We start from the raw sequence: 22744 nt of genomic DNA on the forward strand, positions 1-22744 counted from the left end.
GAGTAGTGGGAGTAATGGTGCTCGTGCTGTTACTGTTAGGGAGAAAAACAATGTTTTGGTAAAATTGGCTTCCCATTACATGGCTTTGTTTCACACTGCCAGTGAGGATGGCTACATTGCTTCCACATTTTTTAGAGTTATCGTAAAGATAGATCACTCGTCCTTTCCATTTCTCTCCAATACATGTGCACTTTGAAAACAAGTAATCCCTTCATGATGGGGTTTATAATGGCAGCTACAATCATCTTTTTGTTGTGAAGCCACCATATTTAGACCCTAATGCTTATACGTTTCCCCCCAGCCCTCCAAGAGGCCAGAGCGTGGGTCTTCCAGCCATAGGTCTTGCCTTGCAGTACCCTCACCCCACCACCCTTTGCCTTGATAGCACTTCACTCCTCTCTACCGAGCCAAGGCTTTGAGGTTTCTGTGCCATTTGCTTAGCCTCTCTCGTCTCTGCTGCTGGCCCTGCCTCCTTCCGTTCCACATTCAGGGCACCTCTGTTGCTGTCTCCTGCAGTATCTATCCCAGCTGTGATTCTACAGTTTCATGCATGATTTGTGACTGTGTGTCCCACTCCCTGTACACTCTGGGAGGGCAGGTTTACTGAGGGGGCTTGCTTCTTCGGTCTTCCTGCCTTGGCATAGTTGTTGGGGTACAGGAAACCTTTCAGTCATAGAGAAATAGTATGTATTTGGCTTGTCTGAGCTTTTCACAATGAGAAAGCTAGTCTAGTTCTTCTTTGGTTCGGTGTTTCATCAATGTAGGATGTCAGCATCCCCCAAGTAACTTTCCATAGCCCACAGTGGAGGACAAAGCATGGCAATCAGGTTACCCTACTGAGCAGAGACTCCTAAGAGCAAACATCCCGGCATGTTCTTTCCTCACCTCTGGGCAATGTTGGTACAAATAGGCTTGACATGGAGGCACAAAACTGGCCATGGTGCATAACAACTTGTCTTAATGAAAGAAGGGATCAGTTTCTTGGCCAGAGCTCAGCCTCAGCCATATCAAAGAACCCCAACTCTTGGCCCACACCCATGTCATGTGCCCCGTTGGGACAGCCTCCAAGGCCTGGGATGAGTTCTTCTCTCCATCATTTACAGAAGATCAGAGACAGATGAGGTTCCACCATTGAGCTGTTTAGAAGTCATTATTTTCCATATTTAAAGGTATGTTTCATATCTGGTGAAAAATACATTGTTTACTTCTAGACTGCTGTCTAGTCTCTTGCCCTGGTCTCCTAATTCAGGTTCGAGTCTGTTAATCATATTTCTCTTCCATTGACAACAGCCGCTGATACTGAATAGCCAAATCAGAGACAAACCTGAGACTCCTCCCAACCCATTATTGAATTCTACCTGGAGTTGGTAAAGCAACGACTCAATCTCCTTCTGACACCTTCTCATGCCCACCCTTCCCTCGAAAATATGAACCTATTCACCCAGTTATTGTCCATCTTCTAGGTAACAAGCAGTGTGTCAGGAACTGAGATAGAATGTTAGTTAAGCCACAGGGTGTAGCTTTTAAGGTGCAATGAGTCACGTGCACACAGACCTTTAATGTGAGGCAGAAATTGACGAGTGGCTCTGATAAGAGTCTGAAAAATGATGCTGGTGTTCATAATGGGAAGTCACCCAGCTGCAGGTGGGCACCGGGTCTCAGACATGGTGACCTTGCTAGAGCTACAGTGTTAAGGATGATGCCACCCATCCCTTTGCAAGCATTATCTTACGAAACCCTTCCTTGAGGTAGGCACTTACCTATTTTCCCTTTTTAACAGATGAGTAAGTGAGGTTCAAATGTCTCAAGTAATATGTCCAAAGGCAATGCACTGTTGATTGAGGATGCTGCAGTCTGACTCAGATGCCCATGTGCTTCCCATCTAACTTGGCTCTTGAATGGTCATCTCACTGCTTTTGGATGAGGATACTGGAATAAAGGGCATTGCCAGCACAAGGCATTGCACGTGCAAGGGCATGGCAGCATGAACGAATGGGATGGAGCGGTTTTGATATGGCTAAGTGATCAGTCCTGTGGTTTGGGACCCAAACTAAATATTTGTTGCTCCCTCTCTTTCATCAGACCTGTTCCAAGTCCTGTTGGCAGAGGGTGACTCTGCCTTCTGACCCCCCAACCAACATTCTCTATGTTGGAAATGTTGAAAAAGAATTCAAAGCATAGCTCAGGACGATGCACACCTCAGCATCTTGGATTAGGGCTTCATGCCACTTCACAAGTGCTCTTGTGAACTGTAGCCCTCCCGGATCAAATATGAACAACAGCTGAAAGCTATTCCTACCAACCTCCTTAGTGTGCGAAATCCCTGCCACATTTTGAAGGACAATGGTACTTGGAGTTTAGTCAATCGACTCCGAAATACTCTAAGAAGCACACTAGAGTGTTCTCCAGCAAACCAGTGTCACAGCTGCGTGTGTGTGTCAGTACTGTGTGTGTGTGTTGTAAAATGCCTTCCCTTGGCTCAATACGCTTTGCTTACATGTGGGTTCATTCTGCTACAGAAACCTGCTGGAATCCTTTGGTATTAAAGTTGTGTTTCTATTAGAACCTCAGCTTCATTCAATGGTGGGGCTCATTGGTCCTTTGCGGGAATCATAAGTCATCTAGAAACATCATGGGAAGGTATTGGGGAAGATTGTAAATAACTACGATCCTTTTAAAAATAGGCATTTAGAAACAGCTTCATATGCAAGATGCCTTGTGATCCTTACAAAAACCTGTGAAGGCTACATATGATTCTCGTTAAACTCATTTTCATGCTTAGGAAATATAAATCAGTTTCTCACGACCACGTAGCTAAGAGCTTCTTTTCCTGGTTGTTTTACTCAAAGCATACCAAAAAGCTTCTGGGGAATCATTCCCTAACCCCTGTCCCCAGCTCTCTGAAGTCTTTTCTTTCTGGGATGGTCACTATATGGGTGGCAATCAGAGAGCGCTATCAGATTGGGCTTGTTCAATCAAGGTGTGGGTCTTCGTTTAGGCTAGATATAATTTATGTGAACATGCAGATATTCACATGTATATACCCTTGTACATATAAGTACACAAATACATATAAATAAGTATACACATGCATATATACATTTTAACATACATGTATACACTATAGACAAATACAAACATGCATTCCTACACTTGTCCATATTAACACACACAAATATGCACACAATGCACTTGTACACATGAAGACATGGCTGCACACAAAACACATTCTTGCACATGTACCCATGCTCACCCACATACAATTAGAGATATTCTCCAATACAATTAGAGATATTCTCCATTTACCATAAAATAATGCACGTGCAATTACCAAATATAATACAATGTGAAAGAATATAGAAGAAAATTTTTGAAACCATATGTGTTGTCCAGCTCACCTAAGGCCATTCAGCTCTAGCCCATATTGAGAATGCTGCAATCTGTGTGTCGACCTTTACAATCCTATTTTTAAATAGATGTTTTGGGTTTTTATTCTGTGGGGTAGGGGGTTATGTGGTTTGATTGCCAACTCTGACTTGTTAAGATGCTCATGTCTGTCTGGGCCACTTAAATCTCGGTCCTCTTTGCATTTCAAAGTCGTGCCTTTCTGTACCCACTCCTGAGAGAGTGGGAAGTTTGGGACCTAGCACACTGCCACCACCACATCCTAATTCTGGGCCAACACCAAAGCCCGGCCTAATTTTCTCGGTTTGCTCAACTGCCGTTGTCTCCAACCTCCTTAATCAATGTGAAAACGATCCTCGGTTCCTGTGTTTTGGATCTTGTGACCAGACTAACCTCGCCAGTGCAGGGGTTGGTGTGTCTGCATGGGAAATGCACTAATATGGATGTTTCTCTTTGTGTGTGCACCCTTGCAGTGTTGTTTACCAGGATGGATTTTATGGTGCAGACATTTATGTAAGTATTCATTCACGTGCATGCCGTCCCCGTTTCCTCCTGGAGTCATTCTTTTTACAAGTTTGCTGTGAATTTCTCTACTTGGTGTAGTTGAGTTTCTCTCCTTGGTCTGTAGGAAATAATTCAGTGGTTTGTCTTGCAGGACAGAAAGCCTTCTGCTCTTGAATTTGTGGCAGACATCACTGGCTGTTTAGTGGGGTGGAATTAACCCCTACCCCTCGATCAACTTCAGAACGAATGCAATTCCCCCAAGAAGGTGGCATTTCTTTCATGCCAACTAAAGACCCCACTTCACCCACAAAGAAATTGTCTCTCGGGTTCTCAATATGTTCTTTGTTTTTAGTATAATATTTAGGATAACAGCTGTAGTCACCAGCTGCAGAGGGTTAAAAGATATTTTCATGGCTGATATTTTTGATGTTTTCCCTAAAATATCACAGTAGCCTTAGGAACACTCTTTCTCTCTCTAGACATGGACAAGTTTAGCCCTAAACATCTCCTAATTATCTTAAAATGTATGTCAAATTGAACATTGAGGCCCCATTTTCTTTAACCTTTTATTCCATTTCCCCCAATTACCTGACTTAAAATTACCTGACTTAAAATTGCTTGCTAAATAGTAACACATGAAGTTTATTTTTAGAAAAGAGTAGGCTATTTCTCATTATGAGAACAAGAATTTAACTATGTTCATCTAGAGGTAGTTATTCTCCGACATTATGATATGAGCATTGATGATATGAAAATGACTTGGAGTAAACACAATTTTGAATAAGTAGGCAGTGTTGGGAGATATTCCCTAAATCACAATTTTTATTACAAAAGATCTCAATGGGATTATATTTGTTTTACAGACTAGATAGCAGAAAAATCATATTTCTGATGAAATTGATATCATGTACTAGAAGATGAATAAGACACTGATTATTTTATTCCTTTTGAATTTCAAATCATTGCAATTTTGAGATATAGTATTTATCTCCATCAGTGATAGACTTAGTTGAGTTCTACTATTGCATCAAGTATATTCACTATAATCTGTGGGTTAGTATTTTTCCCCCATAATAAAATGAGTGAACAACCCATATGTCCTAATTCACTCAGTGATCAATTTTCTTCTTTTTTGTGGAACTTAAGCTTTTCTGTCTCATGTCCTCTTTTTTCAGACTTTCAGATTTTAAATTATGAGGCAGGCTGGGGCTGAGCGGTCTGAAGCCCATTCATATCCTCAGGCACCTGCTAAACCCAATCACCAGTCCTGGCTCTCGACTTCATGCAGCCCATGGGTAGATTATTGCAGATGGAAGGAGCCAGAATGGTAGTTGGCATCGCAGAATTTAGGGCTTTAGAAATGAAAGGGAATAGACAAGGGATAGAGAAATGCTTTTTTAAAAAATCCACCAAAATGGAACCTATCTCCAGCAACACCTACCCAAGAAAAAAAAAAATGCAGATTTTCCTGAGTTTAGTTAAAAATATTTCACAATCATTTAGTGAGTGTCCACCTCTTCACGCCTCAGTTTCTTCAAACTGACAATAATTTATTGAATCATTAATGTGTGGTGTCTTATGCAGATATCAAATTGGTGTCTTCTTGGCCTCAGATTCTTGAGTAGCAGGAAGGAGAGGCTGCCTGAAGGCAGGGTCTGTGGAGCTCCCACAAATAAGGAAAAAGAAGGGACTCATTTAAGTGAGTGCGAGTGTGTGTCTGTATCGATTGGGGCATGTCGCTGCATCAGAAAATCCACAGAGCAATGCAACTAGAGAAAAAAACAAAGTTAGAAGAAGGAAATATGCCAACCACTTGACTAGAGAGGAAAAAGAAAGTTTATTTAGGGAAGAAAGCCACAGAAGTGTCCCTTTGTGCTTTTCTAGTTCCTTTAGGAGATTTTGTCTCTCACACATTCATCATGTTTGGGCCAAGCCCACTGGGTGCAGCTCGGGAAGCATCAGGGTGAGCTTCAAGGACAGAGTTTCTTCCAGTCCTAAGTTGTCTGATATGTTTGTTCATAAAACTGCCCTTTCTCTGACTTTTCAGGCCACGACCCCCAGCCAGAAATTATCATTTTCCCCACTCTTTATATTATAATGACAGTAAGATTTTTCAGTGGGGAAGCATCCCATATGCAATCAGGTGGCAGAAAAAGTTCCTGCAATATGAATTTAGAGATTTGTTTACCCAGCACATGTTTCTGTCCTATCTCTAACAGTCTCTAGAATCTTGTAGACCTTCCTGAATATTTTGCTGTGTCTGATGATGACTTTAACATATTGCTGCTGGTGTGCATCTGTGTGTATATTGGACAGCAGGAAACTAGCCTGCGCCACTGCCCAGCTCAGCAGCAGAACAAGAGGTCTTTGATGACCATGAGTTTAAGAAATATAAATTATGTTCTGCACCACAGAATATACAGAACAAGATTCATCCTAGCTAGAAATATATCACAATCTTGAATGTGCTTTTTAAAGCCACTACCCTACCTCCCTTGAGATACCAGCATGTTCTGATGAGTGGAAATATCCCCAAGCTTCGTTTTTAAAAGAGATGATGGTTAAGCAGATTCTTAGAAAGTCATATGAGGTTCTACTTTATCATATGAGGTTCTACTTTAAAGAAAGATTTTGGCTTACTCCTTCAATCTCGTTAAAAACGGTACACAATAAATAGGTTTAGGGCAATTCTGAGCGGCCCCGGTATATAGGTTAGACACATCAGATACCTCTAATAGATTTAAATCTCTTTTTGTTATTATTATATTTTTTGAGACAGTCTCACTGTGTCGCCCAGGCTGGAGTGCAGTGCTGCGATCTCAGCTTTCTGCAACCTCTGCCCCCTGGAAGCAATTCTCCTGCCTCAGCTTCCTGAGTAGCTGGGATTACAGGCGCCTACCACCACCCCTGGCTAATTTTTGTATTTTTAGTAAAGACCAGATTTCACCATGTTGGCCAGGGTGGTCTGGAACTCCTGACCTCAAGTGATCCATCCGCCTCGGTCTCCCAAAGTGCTAGGATTACAGACGTGAGCCACTGCACCAAGCCATAAACCTCTTCTTTTTAAGTTTATTGGATAGTCAGTTTCTAGCTTCGGTCACTGCTAAGGAAGACAAACGAGGATACTGTCAGATTCTTCCTGCTCAAAATGTTCTCCATCCTGAAAGTATATCAAAGCAGGTCAACAACTCAACAGCTTGCATCCCAGAACTACTGGGCTTTTCTAGGTACCCTGCTCTCTCCCCTCCCCTGTCCTTTGTTCTTCAAGGTCTTTCCATGCCTACCACCTGAGGTTGGAGCCCTCGGGCATTTTTTAGTTCTGCCAAAGCACATAGTCATTGAAAGACCTGCGTGATCCCTGTAACTGGCAAGCCACAACCTCTTCTCTCAAATGACCTCCTTCTCAAAGTTTTCAGAGGAAAGAGGATTGAACAGAGAGGGACAGATGATCACAGATGTCCTGAAATGGCCAAAGGGAGTAGACTTGTTATGAAATGCTGTGAGCCAGACACGAAGGGAAAAAACCAGGGCAGCTCGTTTGGGCAGAGTGCAAAGACAAAGCCTTCATCCTATTCAGGAGCTGAGCCCTGCAGGAAACCCACTGCCTCTAGCCACAGTGGAGAGGTTCAGGCACAGTGTGGTTGGCTACTCATCGGAGGGGACGTGGGGGTTGTCTGAGAAAGGAGGATAGGAATGATCTTTATCTGAGTCCCTTCTACCTGAGAACAGAACACACACACACTTTTGTATAAAAAGATAGGAATTTAATTTTCATAATGAAACATATCAAATCTTTTGATATGTTCACTATTATTGCTTAGTAGTGCACCTTTAAACAAATTCATTTTAATTAAAAAGTGGATCAAGTTAAGCAAACTAAATGGTAGAGTTTATACAGAGTGGCAATGCAAGGACTAAGGTTCTTAGACCTATACAGCCTCTCATACTTGGAAGTAAAGCTATAGTTTGTTTTTTTTTTTGAGATGGAATCTCGCTCTGTCGCCCAGGCTGGAGCACAGTAGCATGATCTCAGCTCACTTGCAACCTCCGCTTCCAGGATTCAAGGGACTCTTCAACCTCAGCCTCCTGAGTAACTGGGATTACAGGCACTCGCCACCATGCCCAGCTAATCCATGTATTTTAGTAGAGATGGGGTTTCGCCATGTTGGCCAGGCTGGTCTCAAACTCCTGACTTCAAGAGATCCACCTGCCTTGGCCTCCCAAAGTGGTGGGATTACAGGTGTGACCCACCATGCCTGACCCCTGAAGCTATAGGTTTTATGAGGCTAGAAGTTAACCAAGGAGTGGAAAACAAGCATTGCTTAACTGAACCAAGACATTTGTTGGTTGACCTTCTCAGAAAGAGACCAAAAAGTATAGTATTTGATCAAAAGATAACTATTAATATTACAAATGAAAAGAGGGAGAGAAAGAAATTATAATGAACTGTTAAAAAGAATTGACAAATGGATAGAAACTGGAATAACATAGTGGGGTGTGACAATGGTAAGTGCAGAGAGAAAGAGTGAGAGGATATAGAATATAAATGTTAACCTTGTCCTTTTTATTAAGAACATCCTAAGCGTCCTAACATTAGACACAACCATGAGGGCCACCTAGCAAATATGTCTTGAGATTCCAGTGCATTTTTATACCATTCCTAAATTCTGTATAACAAGTTTCTGGTTAACACCATGGCTAAACACAATTATTTCTGAATTCTTGTCACTCTGCCACCCATATGTTTTAAAACAAAGAGGTATCCTCATTTCACTGATGTTTAAACTCAGGAATGAGATGTGTCAGTAGCTTTGGGAACATGTAAAGCTGGAAAGTAGGAATTCTTTAAATAAAAACTCCTAGTCTTTCTTCCTGAGACCTTGCTTTCAGTGTGAGGTGGCTGAGGATTGGCATTTGACTTGCCGTCCCCAGTCACCATAGTGGAGACCTCAGTCCACCAAGAAATCAGGCGAATGCTGTGTTTGCAATGGGAGAGAAAAGATGTTGAGTGTTTTACCTGTATTACCTCATCTCTCCTTACCACAGCCCTTGAAACAAGGAATCTTACCTCTATTTTTCTGTTGTTCCAGAAGAGAAACTTTTTTTGGAGACAGAGCCTCCCTGTATCACCCAGGGTGGAGTGCAGTAGCATGATCTCAGCTCACTGCAACCTCTGCCTCCCAGGTTCAAGCAATTCTCCTGCCTTAGCCTCCCAGATAGCTGAGACTACATGCATGCACCACGACGCCTGCCTAATTTTTGGATCCTTAGTAGAGACGGGGTTTCACCATGTTGGCCAGGCTGGTCTCGAACTTCCGACCTCAAGTGATCCACCTGCCTTGGCCTCCCAAAGTGCTAGGATTACAGGTGTCAGCCACCACGTGTGGCCAACAGGAAACATTTTTTTCCAGAAAAAAAGAATAATTTGTCCCAAAATCTTCAGACACTGGGCCTTGAGCCCACATGATTTGACTACTGAGTTTAATGGTTAAGCCCTGAGCCCACAAACTCAAGTCATTGCCCTAGTTGAGCAGAATTTGAAAACTACGGTGAAAGATGGGAAAGGAAGAGGGAGAGAAGAGCATAATGGGGTGGGTAGACCACTGAGAATAATATTTGTACTGGAAATATTCAAATAAGCAGTGAACTAGGAGAGAAAGGAGACAGAGGAACAAGAATGTTATCAGGCATCACTCCATAAGCTTAGACTTTTAACATAAGGAAGCAAATTTAAACTGGAAAGGCAGGCTATGTAGGAAAAAGTATACACACGCCTTTATAGGGTACATCCCTCAGTCTCTTCAAATGTTCAGCCATCTCAGTGTCTGCCGTAGAATTGGAGAATTTTATTTCAAACTGTGACCACGCACATGGAAGACTAATCTTGACCATGAATGACTCTTATGTCGAAAAACTGCATCCTAGTCCGTACAAGGATTCTACAGAGACCTTCCTTGCCAGTGCTAGATTTGTATGAAATGATAGCGTTTTCATATGTATATTAACACTAGTTTACACACACGCACACACTCATATATACTCACAGTTCTCTAGTCTGAAAGTATTAAAAGTAGCCATTGTAGCTTCAATGTGATTCATGAATTCATGAACTGCAATTTTGCTGTTAGTTGAAATTAATTTAACAAGTAAAGGCATTTATGCAGTTATGGTTGCTACTGTGCTGTTTTCTTAACTACTTCAATAATAAGGCATTCATCTTAAATCCTTAGATATTCCAGAAAATTCCAATCATGAGATAAAGAGATAAATGTGAAATAGTTAATTTGGACTGTTGGAATATGCTTTAAGAGGCAAGAAGCCATGAAATTATCTTTTTCTTCTTTAGAAATAAACACAAGTTATAACACAAAGTGGTTTGATCCCCATCTCCACCTTGATACTCTCCATTACAGAGATTTGCAACTAAAAATGTTTGTCCATGCCCGGTGCCCCTTTCAGCTTGGTGGGCCAGTCCCAAGGCTTGGTGAAGTAAGAGAGAAGCAAACTTGTAAATGAATTGCTCTGGAATTTGTCTGACTTATGCATTCTCTTTTATTTATTTCATTTTTGCATTGAAAACATTACATTTCTGTTTCCTTATAGAGTAGTGTATCAAGAGCCTGTGTATGGCAATAAATTGCTGCAGGTATGAAATCCCGACTGGTGGAGAAACTCATCACTATGATTGTGGGTTTGCTGTGAAATCCTTACTAACAAGATAATTCTGGGGAGGGGAATAGTTCTCTAACATAGGAGGAAAGACTTCACTGAATTTTCCAGTTTCAATATGAAATCTCCTAGAATAGAGGTGAGGTGGCTACTGTCCCTGTATCTATCAGTATATCCACTGACTGTGTTGTGGCAGTTTGTTCCAAATATGGGTGCTGTTTCCATGACTGACTGCTGTTAGCTGGCCTCAGCCATGAGCTTTGTTAGATCCTGAGTGCGTCAAATGCTGGTCTGGCTTGGCTGTTAATTTTTTAGTTTAAAAGCTATCTGGACTCAATCAGTATAAATCCAGTGAAAATAATTCAAGGTTCTAATTGAACCAATTGTCTGGATAATTTTTTAGTAGGTTCCCAGAGTGAACTGGAATGGGGTTAAATCAAGAATCTCATATGCAACATTAAGGGCCAGCATACCTGACATCTAACATAACCCTCCCTGGTCTTAGTAGAGCTGATCAGAAATTTATTTCACGCCTATTGTTATAGCTTTTAAACCTATTTCTCACTGCTAAAGCAACCACCAACTGAACAAATTTGTAGGAAGAAAAAAAGTCAACATATTCATTGGAATGTGGCTGGCCTAGAGTCTCCAAATTTGGTCTATTACCCACATTGAAACTGTCAAATAAGATGAATGTCAAACTGAGGATGATCAGTGAGAGTTTTAGGACATTACTTTCCCTATCGCTGCAATTCCCTTTTTTCTTCAGTATTATGAGTGAATTAAGAAAGTACTTTTTGTAAACCTTGAGAATTGATTGAGTTTTAATTAAAACCTGAATGTGAGAAAGAGGTACTTTGACCTAGTAAAGGGAAGTATGGTTAAAATTCCTGAGATGAACTTTCACTGTCACATTTCAAGAGAACTGGACCTCCCAACTGCCACCCTTCAAAAATAGATGGATGTGGCCAGGTGTGGTGGGTCACACCTGTAATCCCCATACTTTGGGAGACCTAAGGCAGGCAGATTGCTTGAGGCCAGGGGTTCAAGACCAGCCTGGCCTACGTATCAAAACTGCATCTCTACTAAAAATACAAGTTAGCCAGGCGTGGTGGTGCATGCCTGCAGTCCCAGCTACTCGGGAGGCTGAGGCAGGAGAATCGCTTGAACCTGGGAGACAGAGATTGCGCCATTGTACTCCAGCCTGGGTGACAGAGAAGACTCCATCTCAAAAAAAAAAAAAAAAAAAGAACATATAGATAAATTAGGGAGATAAATTTTTCATTTTAAAATGTTCTTATAAGTATTATATAGTAAATAAGATTTAAGTTGTATGTATATATACCAGCACACCTGTTTTGCACCAAGTGAGACTTGACCCTTGCATATTTTCATCATAAAGGGAGCCTTTACCCCTAGTTAAGCTGATTTACTTTCCTATGCACTCCAGCTGAAGGAAGTATGCGTAACACGTACATGTTACAGTCCTACCGACGCCCACGTCTCCCTAGCACACACAGGTTTCCCCTCCCCTATTTCACTGTTTGGCCAGTAGAACATTTATTTTCAAAAGTGATCTAAAGTGAAAACTTTGATTTAAGCCTCAAATTCTCTGAGATGCCTTGGAGGTCCCTCAATGTTCATGAATATTGTCCCAAGGAGTTCCACAAACAGAGTAACCAGTTGAATTTAACTGAGCATCTGCCAAACCAGTTTGGTTGTGGAAACTTTCCTTTCCTTGCCACCATTAATACCCCACAAGCATAATTTTGAAACTGCTTTATTAGCTAGGCACAGCAGCTTACACCTGTAATCCCAGCACTTTGGGAGGCTGAATTGGGAGGATCGCTTGATCCCCGGAGTTTGAGAGCAGCCTAGGCAACATAGTGAGACCCCATCTCTAGTAGTAATAAGAGAATAAAATGCTTCATTGGAGCATCATTTGAGGTGCTTAATGGGTAACTACCTCAAAGGACCTCTAGAGGTTTTGCTAACAAAGGAAACTTCTCAGTCCCCATGAGTGGGTCACTTTGACAGCCTCACTCATTTGGTGGTGGTGGCAACAAGATCCACAATGATAATTTGAAATTTTTATATAAGGTTACATTTATATTTTGCTGCCCATCCTGTGAAGAAATAAATGTTTCATGAATGGGAGTGTAGAACTATTTTGTGTTTGTCATGCCTTGTTCCTTTGGTTTGGTGGTGGGAAAAATTTGATTGTCAATGACACGTTTTTGTCATATGATCTCGGAAGACCAGGTTCAACATGAACATAGTCTGGTGACAGCAATTGAAAGTGAGTGTTCCTTTTACAGACATCACTGTGGAACCTTGAAGAAGTTCTGGATATGCTCAGTGAGCTGCAAAATACAGAGCAATAAAATTGATTCAAGTCACCTGTTAGGCAAATTAAAGCAATTTGTATTTTTTGTATGTAAAGCAATTTATATTTTATAGTGTATGTACACATATACTGAGTTAATACACAACTCTTATTTCCCTAGTATGAATTGCATACAGAAGAAAAATAACAAAGGAAGACTATGCAGTAAAGATAGAGGAGAGATAAAACCACCCTAATCCCTTTTTCCCTAATTATTACATGTTTCAGGGATCATTTAGGCTGGTATTGTCCAATCCTTCAGCCACCAGTCCCCATGTGGCTATTTAAGTTTAAATTCAAATTAACTGAAAAGTAAACTTAAAAATCAGTTCATTGCACTAGTTACCTTTCAAGAGTTCAGTAGTCATTTACTAGAAGTAGTTACTCTGTTGGACAGCACAGATACAGAACATTCATCTCCAAGTGGTCTACTGCACAGCAATGAGACCACTGATCAAGGTTTAAAATCTCTCCACTGGCTCTGGACAGTTAAGGAAATTGTGATCCTAACCCTTGAATCAGGAGTACTCACAAGCAAATTTCTAGATAATAAAGTCATAAATAATGTCAGAACATTGACGACTTGTGCCCGTCTTGTCTAGAAACACACATTTTCTTTAACTGGCCAAGTCATATGCAAACAGAGTAGAGGTCATTTTGAGACCTTCATAGATGACCACATTTGCTGTGCAGAGGATTCCCAGGTGTACACACCTGCATTTGATGTTTCTACTATACATAAACTACTAGTCAGTGTGGTTCATTTAGTTGTTTGCACCGCAGCAATTCTTCCCATTTATCAGACTTGCTACCTTCTTCCATTGACTGAAACTAAGGCAGAAGGTGCAGGATATGCAAAGTTCAAACCAAGAGGCTTCCAAATAGGATGTTGCTAGACATCTTTGGTGGGACCAATTTCAGTCACCAAATCATGATTCACATGGCATCTGATTGCTGCAAATACTTTTTCTTGTTCCAGAGAGAAACGCATACATACCACACACATTCTCTCCACTCAAAACTTTAAGCCTGTTGCAGCTAATGTCTGCTGGAAATCAGCTAGCCAGTTCTAGCCCCTCTCTACCTCATTAAGTTTAATGTATGTACCTGCACACCTGTATCTTTCTGTGAACTTCATGAAAGCCAAGAAGATGAACAAGCTATACAGAAAAATGGCTCCATAAACCTGGTGACCCGATTTCTCTTTAGTCCTTCACTCTGTTGAACTCAGTGCTGTTATAACTGCTTTGGTTTTATAACTCCTCAGCACATTTAATGAGTTCCCCATTCCTAATTGGAGAACATAGTATTTGGAACACCAGGTGGCATCTGGCTAAAACCTCTTTTTGTTGTGGTTAACTTCCATTACCTCTTTAAGGGAAACAAAAAAGAAAAAAAAAAACTGGTTCTAAATTATTGGTGATTATGTGGCAGGATGTTTTCGATGTGTCTTCTCCAGGACTGATCCAAAGAATAAACTTTAAAAGATAAACTCGTTTCTTTGAATTGCTGTGCAAATGATAGCATATTTACTCTGAAAGTTAACTGTGCAGGAAAGAGGCAGAAAGAAATTGAGACCCGTGTACCTACATCTTGAAAGAGGCTTTTTGTAGCTTCCCTGCTTCATCTATGTCTTATCGTATTTAGTTTCATGAAGCCAAATGCCATGAACCTACCTTCCCTCTCATGATTCTGCTCTTGCATACCTTCTCACTCACTACTTTGTCCTGAGTTGCCCCTTTATGGTGATGGTGAGAACAGAGGATTATGGGACTGTGTGTTCTAATTAGAACCTGAATGGTCCTGTGTTATCAGTGGACACTGGATCCTGTTTAACTGTGCTGAGTTCATTGTACACTGGTTGATGTATCATTGTGGTCCACTGAGCAAGAAGCTCTGTTATATTCACAGTTTGATCATCAACGCTCCACTGAACACAATTCCTTTTGAATATGCCTATTTGCTCGTCCTCTTTGCTTAATTGAACAATTGCAATTACTGGTACATACAACTAAATGTTAATTATTTTTTCTTTTCAGATTTTTTCTGTTAATGATGTTATTTACAAATTAGAAGACTATCATATTTTCCACACCAAACAAATTCTCCGTCTGAAGCAGCATGATACATAACCATGTGATATCTTTGGCCAAAAAGAAATGTTCAGTCATTTTTGTAATAATTGTGTAACATTTAGACAGCTAAAGACATTCTTCAATAACATTAGTGGTTAGACAACCAGATAGGTAAGAGATTACTAATAAACTTTCAATCAAAGGGTGATTTAATAAATATAAAAGACAGGAAAGCATTCACTTAACTTTATAAGAAAATAAGAATTGTTTGAATAAAAGTTAATATCTGATAAAGGTAAAGCAGAACCAATTTTGAAAATCTGGAAAGTTCAGCAAAGTATAAAGAGTGTTTAAATAATTCCCCATAATCCTCTCCACCCCAAGACAATCGCCATTAACATTTAGGTACATTTTCTTCCAAGGGCCTCTAGGCTCTTCTTTTGGGATGTGCTTATGACCGCTAACCTTTAACATCCAGCTGGGGTTGGTATTCCACCCCTTGTTTCTCCAGGGTGTTTTTGTATTTTCGCTTTGATACTAAGCTTTCATTAACCTCAACTTTAGCTCAGTAGATTTGGGTAACTGCTGCTCTGGTGTGGTCTTGCCACTGGGCATCCCTGCATTGGGCTCCGCTGCATTCCTGAGTCACATTTCTCCTTGTGTTTTAGGGTGGTTATGCTGCATACCGCTACGCCCAGCCTACCCCTGCCACTGCCGCTGCCTACAGTGACAGGTAAGGGTCATCCTTCTTGTGCTTGACAACTACTTGTAAATTAACTTAGTTGATGGGAGAGGAGATTCTTGTATGGTCTTGGTGAAACTGCATGACTGCTGGGGGAGGTAGCACCCCAAAAGTTAGGTCCCATGGTGAACGTGAACTCAAGTCCCCATAGAGAGAGGGCAAATGCTTCAGCCTATTCTAAACTACTCTCTCTGCTGAGACACAAAGAAAATGATAGCCTTGGTCCTTGTGTAGTTTTTCACATCTCTTAATTTCTGTGACAACACACCTTGCTCACATACACATACACACACACACACACCGTACAACCTTCTTATGGTCTTCTACATAAGACCGCGGTTTCATCTAACTCATAGGAAGAAAAACAGACCATGATCCTACAAGGTTTACTTCAACTTCAAGCCCCTTTCCTTTTTACAAGGTCTTATACCCAATAAATCATTCCCTCCGTTGCATTATTACAATTCAAAATAAAGGAGAGGGAGAGTGTCCCTGGCGTTCATAAGGAGATTCATTCTTTCTAGCAATGCCCAGTGTCCAATCCTACAAACATAAGCCAACTTTTATTTGTAATGTACACCACATGTTAAGGCAGGCAGTGGAAGGAACACAGTGTGTTTGAGGAATGCAGAAGTCAGAATGGATGGGCAGGTTGCGGGGGTGGGGAGGAAATCAGGGGTTTCTATCACCCAGGCTGAACAGATGAGTTGGTTCCTGAAACAGCAAGCCGTAGCTACTTTTGTATGGTTGCCTTGAAAAGGCAAGTGTGTGTTTTCATATTGAATGCAACTCCTTGGCTCTGTTTTCTGAGGACATAAATGTGAATGTTCAGATGCTCTGCATGCACAAATGTCATTGAGGGTGCTTATTTTGGTAATGAGTCTTTTATTTTAAAAATATGTTTCACGAATAAAACAATGATAACAATTTGCATGTGTGGCTGGGGCATGCTGGGTCAGACAGGTAAGCAGGCGATGTATTTGACTCCTGAATGGGAAGTGTCAGCAGCCTCTGGTCCTCCTACCTGGCCTGTTGTGATGTAGTTCCTACCTCGGTTTGCTGTGGTGTGCTTTCTCTGCAGTTCCATTCCATTTCTCACGAGACGTGCTGTTAGCTAATTGTAGCTACAGAATTCTTGCAATATAATAAAGCAGAATAAATCCCTGAACCCTAAAAGCTGCATTTTGAAAACCCCACGCATACACTTGTAACAAATGGCTCTTTGGCAAGATGGAGTTGAGATCTGCTATCTGGTTCTATGCAGGTATTATTTTCTTATAAGCAGCCATAACAAGTTCTCAAGGCTGTAGGGGGCCTTCAGAGAAATGCAGACAATTGTCAAGGCAAGGTTCTCAATACATAAATTATACATTTACCGAGTAATCAGTTGCCAAGATGCAAAATGTGTTTCATGTAAGTTGTTATCTTCAACACATTTTGACACTGGATTAGGAAAGTAGAGAGGGTCAATAAGACTAATAAAAATGATGACAGTCTTGAAATACTCAAGATCATTCTACAAAGGAAAAGGCCTAATGTTATTAAATTCTGCACTGAAGATTCACAAAGTATCAATTGTAATGTGGTTCAGCTGCAACCCTTAATTATTTTTTATGAAAATATCTCTAGATGCTAAATTCTCAAACACCCACTTTGTATATAATTATAATCACAGTAACTCTAGCCTGCTGTATAATTATAAGAATCTTAAACAGATTTGATTTATCTTGCTTTTCAGTATAAGTGCATCTATCCCCAAGTTGAAAAAAAAAAGGTTAATTACAAAGACATAATTTAAATTGACTCCTTCAATAAGACTGGTCTAGACATTTAAACAATTAACAATATTTAATGCTATTAGAATTACCTGAGATTCTGGCCATCTCTACTTGCATTCATCTCAACATTTTTAAATTTCTGCATTTTGGAACACCATACATGTAAAATCTGTTATTTTGATATTATTCAGATTTCTGATTGGCAAAATGGCCCACTGAAAGATTGCCCTTGTTCTTGGATTGGTAAATCTTTAATAACTGCAATTCCAACTTTAGTACCATAGTTTCAGTTGAAGAAACCAACTAACTGATACTGTTGTCCATATAATTGGCCTCTTGTTGTTCATTAGAGAAATTTGCACATTTGGTCTTCTTGGTTGCTGTGGAAATTGATAACTATCCCTATTTAACTTTATCATAAGCAAGACACTTGCCACATATGGTATTATTCATTGAAGTAAATTAATTAATAAGTAAATGGACAGAAAGCAATCTTTAAAGTTGTATTTCTGATGTTTAAAAATGTCTATTAAATGGTGCTACTTTTATCTGTAATAAGCAGATATTGAGAAAGAATACCTTTTTATAGAAGACACATTTAGGGGAAAATGTGAAATTATCAGAATAGCTTTTGAATCTAGATTAAAGATGCCAAGTACCTATAATTTCTCTCAGAAGTAGCAATTGTGTAACCAATTATTTTTATATCATCACAGCATAGAATCAGTAGTGATGGAAGCTTAGTTCCTCTTCTGTAGAAGACAGGCAAGATAAAGAAAAACTTAACAGAAAAACTTCTTCAAAAATAGGAAGTAAAATCAGCAGGCATTGAGAATGTTTTGGTAATGCTCACTGGTTGCCAGTTGATCAAAAGAGAAACAGCAACAAACTTTCCCTGTAATCATGAGATTCACCCTTCAGACATCTTGAAAGCAAAAGAAGTTTGATGTCCCCAGTTGGTAGGATTTTACCTTTTATCAGCACAAATTAAGCCCTCATCAAATTAAAGATTCAGGGACCTTTGAAAAATATTGAACTCCAGTAACCTCAGGACTGTCCAGAAGGTCCTTAATGGGCACCTTGCAACTCCCTGCCCATCATCTTCTTGGTTAAATGATCACATGCTGATTATCTCGGAGCAACCTGAGAGTCTCTGAATGTTGACCTCCAGAATGAAGACCATCTGGTGTGGGCAGAGATTTCCCCAAAAGAAAAAGACCTGACTGGACTAGGTAATTTTATAGTCTCATTGACAAATTTGACGGGAATAGGTGAACATCTTTTCTTGGCATTTAGGAAACATTTGGTAAAGCACTTGACCTTCACCAAATCTTTATTTCTAATCTCACTTTGATTTATGCAAAGCCAACTGTCTGAACTTTCAAAGGAGAGCGTTTCCTGAGCTTGAACCAACTGAAGCATGGCAGAGGGTCCTTTGGTCATCCGGTCATTGCATGCCACTTGGTGTTGCTGATGTGTCTGTGATACGTTCTGGATTGGACAGGTCCATCACATCAGCTTGATGAATGGCTTGCTTGAATTAAGCCTGGGGGCAGGCTTCTCTTTATTGATTGGCTCATGGTTTGTGTATTATGACTTGGTTGTTGTTGCATCTTGAAGCAGCCAAACTGGGAGGTGCGGAGGGGGTGGAAAAGATTCCCTGTTTGATCAACTGTGCCACAAATATTTGGGAAAATGTGATGTGTACATAGCTTTGATGAAAGTGTTATCTCCCCAGACAGACAGACATTTGTCATGCTTGTCCTGCTTGCTAACACTCTAACATTTCCTAATGATCAGTGCATGAAAATGTCCCTCCACGTCAGGGCTGAAAGTAGCTAGAAGCAGACCGCCCAGAGACGGAAGCAAGACAGTTTTTCACTCAGATTTCATCACAGTCCAATTACACTGATAGTTACCAGGGGCCATTTCTTCCACATAAAACATGCATTTCTTGTGAAGATCTGTGAAAGCCAAGAAGCTTTTGACATTAATTGTGGCACCAGGCCACACAGGTATCTCTAAACTGAGCAAAAGATGGCAAACAACATAATTTTGTTTTAATGTATACCTTTTTGGATTTTGAGGCCTTAAAGTTTCACTGCTAATGTAGAGCTAGAAATTGCTACTTTTGTGTGACAAAAATGACATATTGGCTCTGTTGTAATATGAAAATATACATATATCTATATAAATGTTATGTAGCTCAACTTAATAGAAATCCAAATAAAATGCCATATTATCTTGCTCTCTGCACACACACATGTACACACACACACACTCACTTGTGCCTTGGGGCCTCACGAGGGACTTATAAGTGTATTCAGGTAAAGCTTAATGCAAAGAGACCAGGGCTTGTTAATTTCAAGTGGTCACAAACTACATGCTAGAGAACATAAGTTAAATATGATATTCATAACCTATGAAGGAAAGGTTCTATTTCAGAGACAGATTTGTGTTTCTTAGAACCTAGTAAGGATAAGTAGGCATATTTTCAGGTTCATAGAGGATTTAGTCTTATTTTAAAATTATTTAAGTGACAGAGATAGTTACATACATACATCCATGCTTACACATACATAGATGGTGAAGGATGGGTAGATGGATAGATGGAGATAAATCGATACATAGGTGGGTGGATGAATGGAAAAAGAGGGAAGGAAGCAAGGAAGGGACCATCTTTCTGCTCTCTAATATTCCATCATAAGCTAAATACAGAAAATAGGACTAAATCCTTATGTACAAAAGATTGTACAAGCTGAACTAAAAAAGTAAAAGGATTTGAGTTGATTTCCATTAGTGCAGGCTACTTCCTGTCTATTTTAGAACTTTTCTGGCCTCAGATTAAGTAGTAGAGAAAGGCTGTCATGAAAATAGTCAGGCAAAGAAGTATATTTACAGTGATATTCCATTTTAATTGGAGTCCTTATCCGATGATATATACTAAAAATTAAGGAATTGTCAGCATATAAAGTATATGACCATCCTGAATAGAAAATTTAATTTACCATTTAAGGGCTTATTTTTGTAGGAAGGTTAATTTTTTAAGAAGATGTTGTATTTTATGGACATTATGTTTTCACTTTTTTTTTTCCTATGGGGTAGGATAAAGTTTAACCTGTGGATAATTTGGAACCCTTAATGAAAGTACACATGTAAAGCAGACAAAGGGGGCACTTGCTTTGCTTTCCCCAGTCGTCTTATCTGAACCAAGTTTGATAGGGATTGAAAATATTTCTAGCTATACACCAGTAGCAGCCCTTGTTCTTATTCTTTGTGATGTGTGGCAAGGAGAGATCTCAAGATCTTATTCTAGTGCCGTATTGAAAGCAGTATCTCCCAAGGCCAGTTCAAGACCTGGCAACTGCCTTTGATGGCATATTTACGGTTTATCAAAACAGAAGAACACCAACCATGTAATATGGTTGTCAACCCTCTTTTCTGGAAAATAGGCTGTATCTATTCTTCCTTCTCACATGCTGTTTAAAAAGATTTATAAAATTAGAACAATAGCAAATGGTAGTTTTAGACATCCAATTTTGTTTTTCATATTCTTCCTTGGCGAAATAAACATTGGCAACTTTATGCTAGACTCTGTATCATTTTATTTACATTTGCAGTCTTTGAGAAATCTGTTGGAAAACTATAGTGAGAGCATTGTAAAACATGGCCATGCCAGAGATGGTATTCTCAGATCAACAAGGAACTGAGGATGGAGTTCTTGGAGGTTCAGAAGGGATGGGAGAGTTTCCCATGCCATCTTCCCAGCTGAGATACAGACCCAAAGGCAGAGAGAAGCCACTTGCGAGTTTGAGTCTAGGCTGCGGAATCAATACGTGGCAAATAAGCCAAAGTCAAATCTCTGTGCCATTTTTGATGGTGCTTTGAAGAAGCTGTTCTTGGTTTTAGTTTTTTTTTAATCTTTTATTTTTACTTATCCTGATGAACTCTCTTGGGTTCTATAATTTTTTTTTTAAAAAAAGATGATCTGTCAAGTTGTAATAAGAATGTAGCAGAAATGAGTCACTCATGCCTTTATTTACATCCTCGTGTGCCCCTGTGTCTAGAAAAGCACGTCCAGGTTTTAGTCAGAACTCCAGGTTGAGCACGTGTACATCTATACATATCTACATGTATAAACACACACTTTTTCTTGTTCATTTAAAGTTTACTTTCCTAACAGATCCATTTTTTTGTTGCTGTTTTTTGGAGTTTTTGCCGATTCAGACTCTCCTTAGGAAGAAAAAGTGAAAGCAATTGTCCTAGACAACTTTCGGGTAATTAGAAACACACAGTTATACCTGTGAGATTACTATTACAAAGCACACATGCCAGATAAATTTCTTAATACTTGTATATGTGTGTGTGTGTGTATACACACATATATATGTATATATGTATATGTATGTGTATATACACACACATATGCATATATGTATATATATACATGTATAAAAAACAGTGCTCCTCTTAAAGTGATGTTGATTGTGTATTCTCCAAAAAATTAGGATAACTAAGATAATTCTATTTTCTCCTGATCTGCTCTGTAGACTGTCACCAATGTATGGAGATGGCTCTGAAATAGTGAGGAAGGGAAGGTACATCTCAGCTTTTGATAGTAGAGTCACTGTAATTTTTTAAAATTGGGTTTATGGATGCCAAGCTCTCAGTACTGAGAAGTAATATGGCTGTAACTGATAGATGTATTTCCTGAGTTTCTCTTAGTTTATAGAAATCACACACACACACGTTAAAAGAAAATGCGTTCAACTTTCTCTCTCAAGAACTAATTGCCTTTGGTCCATAATCTATAATGGCTTCATAACAACTGTTATGCACTACTGGATGAATATGTAATTGAATCAATTTAAAAAAAGAACCAATCCTGTAATAGTCAACAGACTGGACCAACAAGGAGTTGGGGAGAGATTAAAGGAATTTCCAAGCCCAACAGACCGTAGCTGTCACAGCCATGTGGGTAGACACTTTTGCCAGTGACAAGGCAAGGTGTAACAACTCCTTTGGTCATGTCATGGCCTAATTACACACTTTTTAGGTCGCAGATCATTGACTTGATAGGCCACAAAAAAGCAAATAAAGCCTATCTTTTCAGTAGCAGCATCAGAGCCCTTCAGCTATGAAGGGTTTAGAGGCAGGTTGGGAAAGCCTAATGCTTTCTAGGTGT

General features: G+C 39.9%; 1 protein-coding gene across 33 annotated transcripts in view; it reads left to right on the plus strand.

The window, feature by feature from the left end:
- The window catches only part of RBFOX1 (RNA binding fox-1 homolog 1), a 2483553-nt gene that overhangs the window by 2431388 nt on the left and 29421 nt on the right, over positions 1–22744 (plus strand). For 28 of the 33 annotated variants that reach the window (XM_019012245.4, XM_019012254.4, XM_055365246.2 and 25 more), the window contains 2 exons: positions 3879–3918; positions 15708–15772. In XM_019012245.4, the coding sequence (XP_018867790.1) occupies positions 3879–3918; positions 15708–15772 (105 nt within the window). Of the gene's footprint in view, positions 1–3878; positions 3919–10512; positions 10556–15707; positions 15773–22744 lie in introns of all 33 variants that reach the window. The other 5 variants (XM_063699486.1, XM_055365220.2, XM_055365240.2 and 2 more) reach the window with 1 other exon arrangement.

The sequence above is a fragment of the Gorilla gorilla genome, chromosome 18, assembly GCF_029281585.2.
Source record: "Gorilla gorilla gorilla isolate KB3781 chromosome 18, NHGRI_mGorGor1-v2.1_pri, whole genome shotgun sequence".
NCBI lineage: Eukaryota > Metazoa > Chordata > Mammalia > Primates > Hominidae > Gorilla > Gorilla gorilla.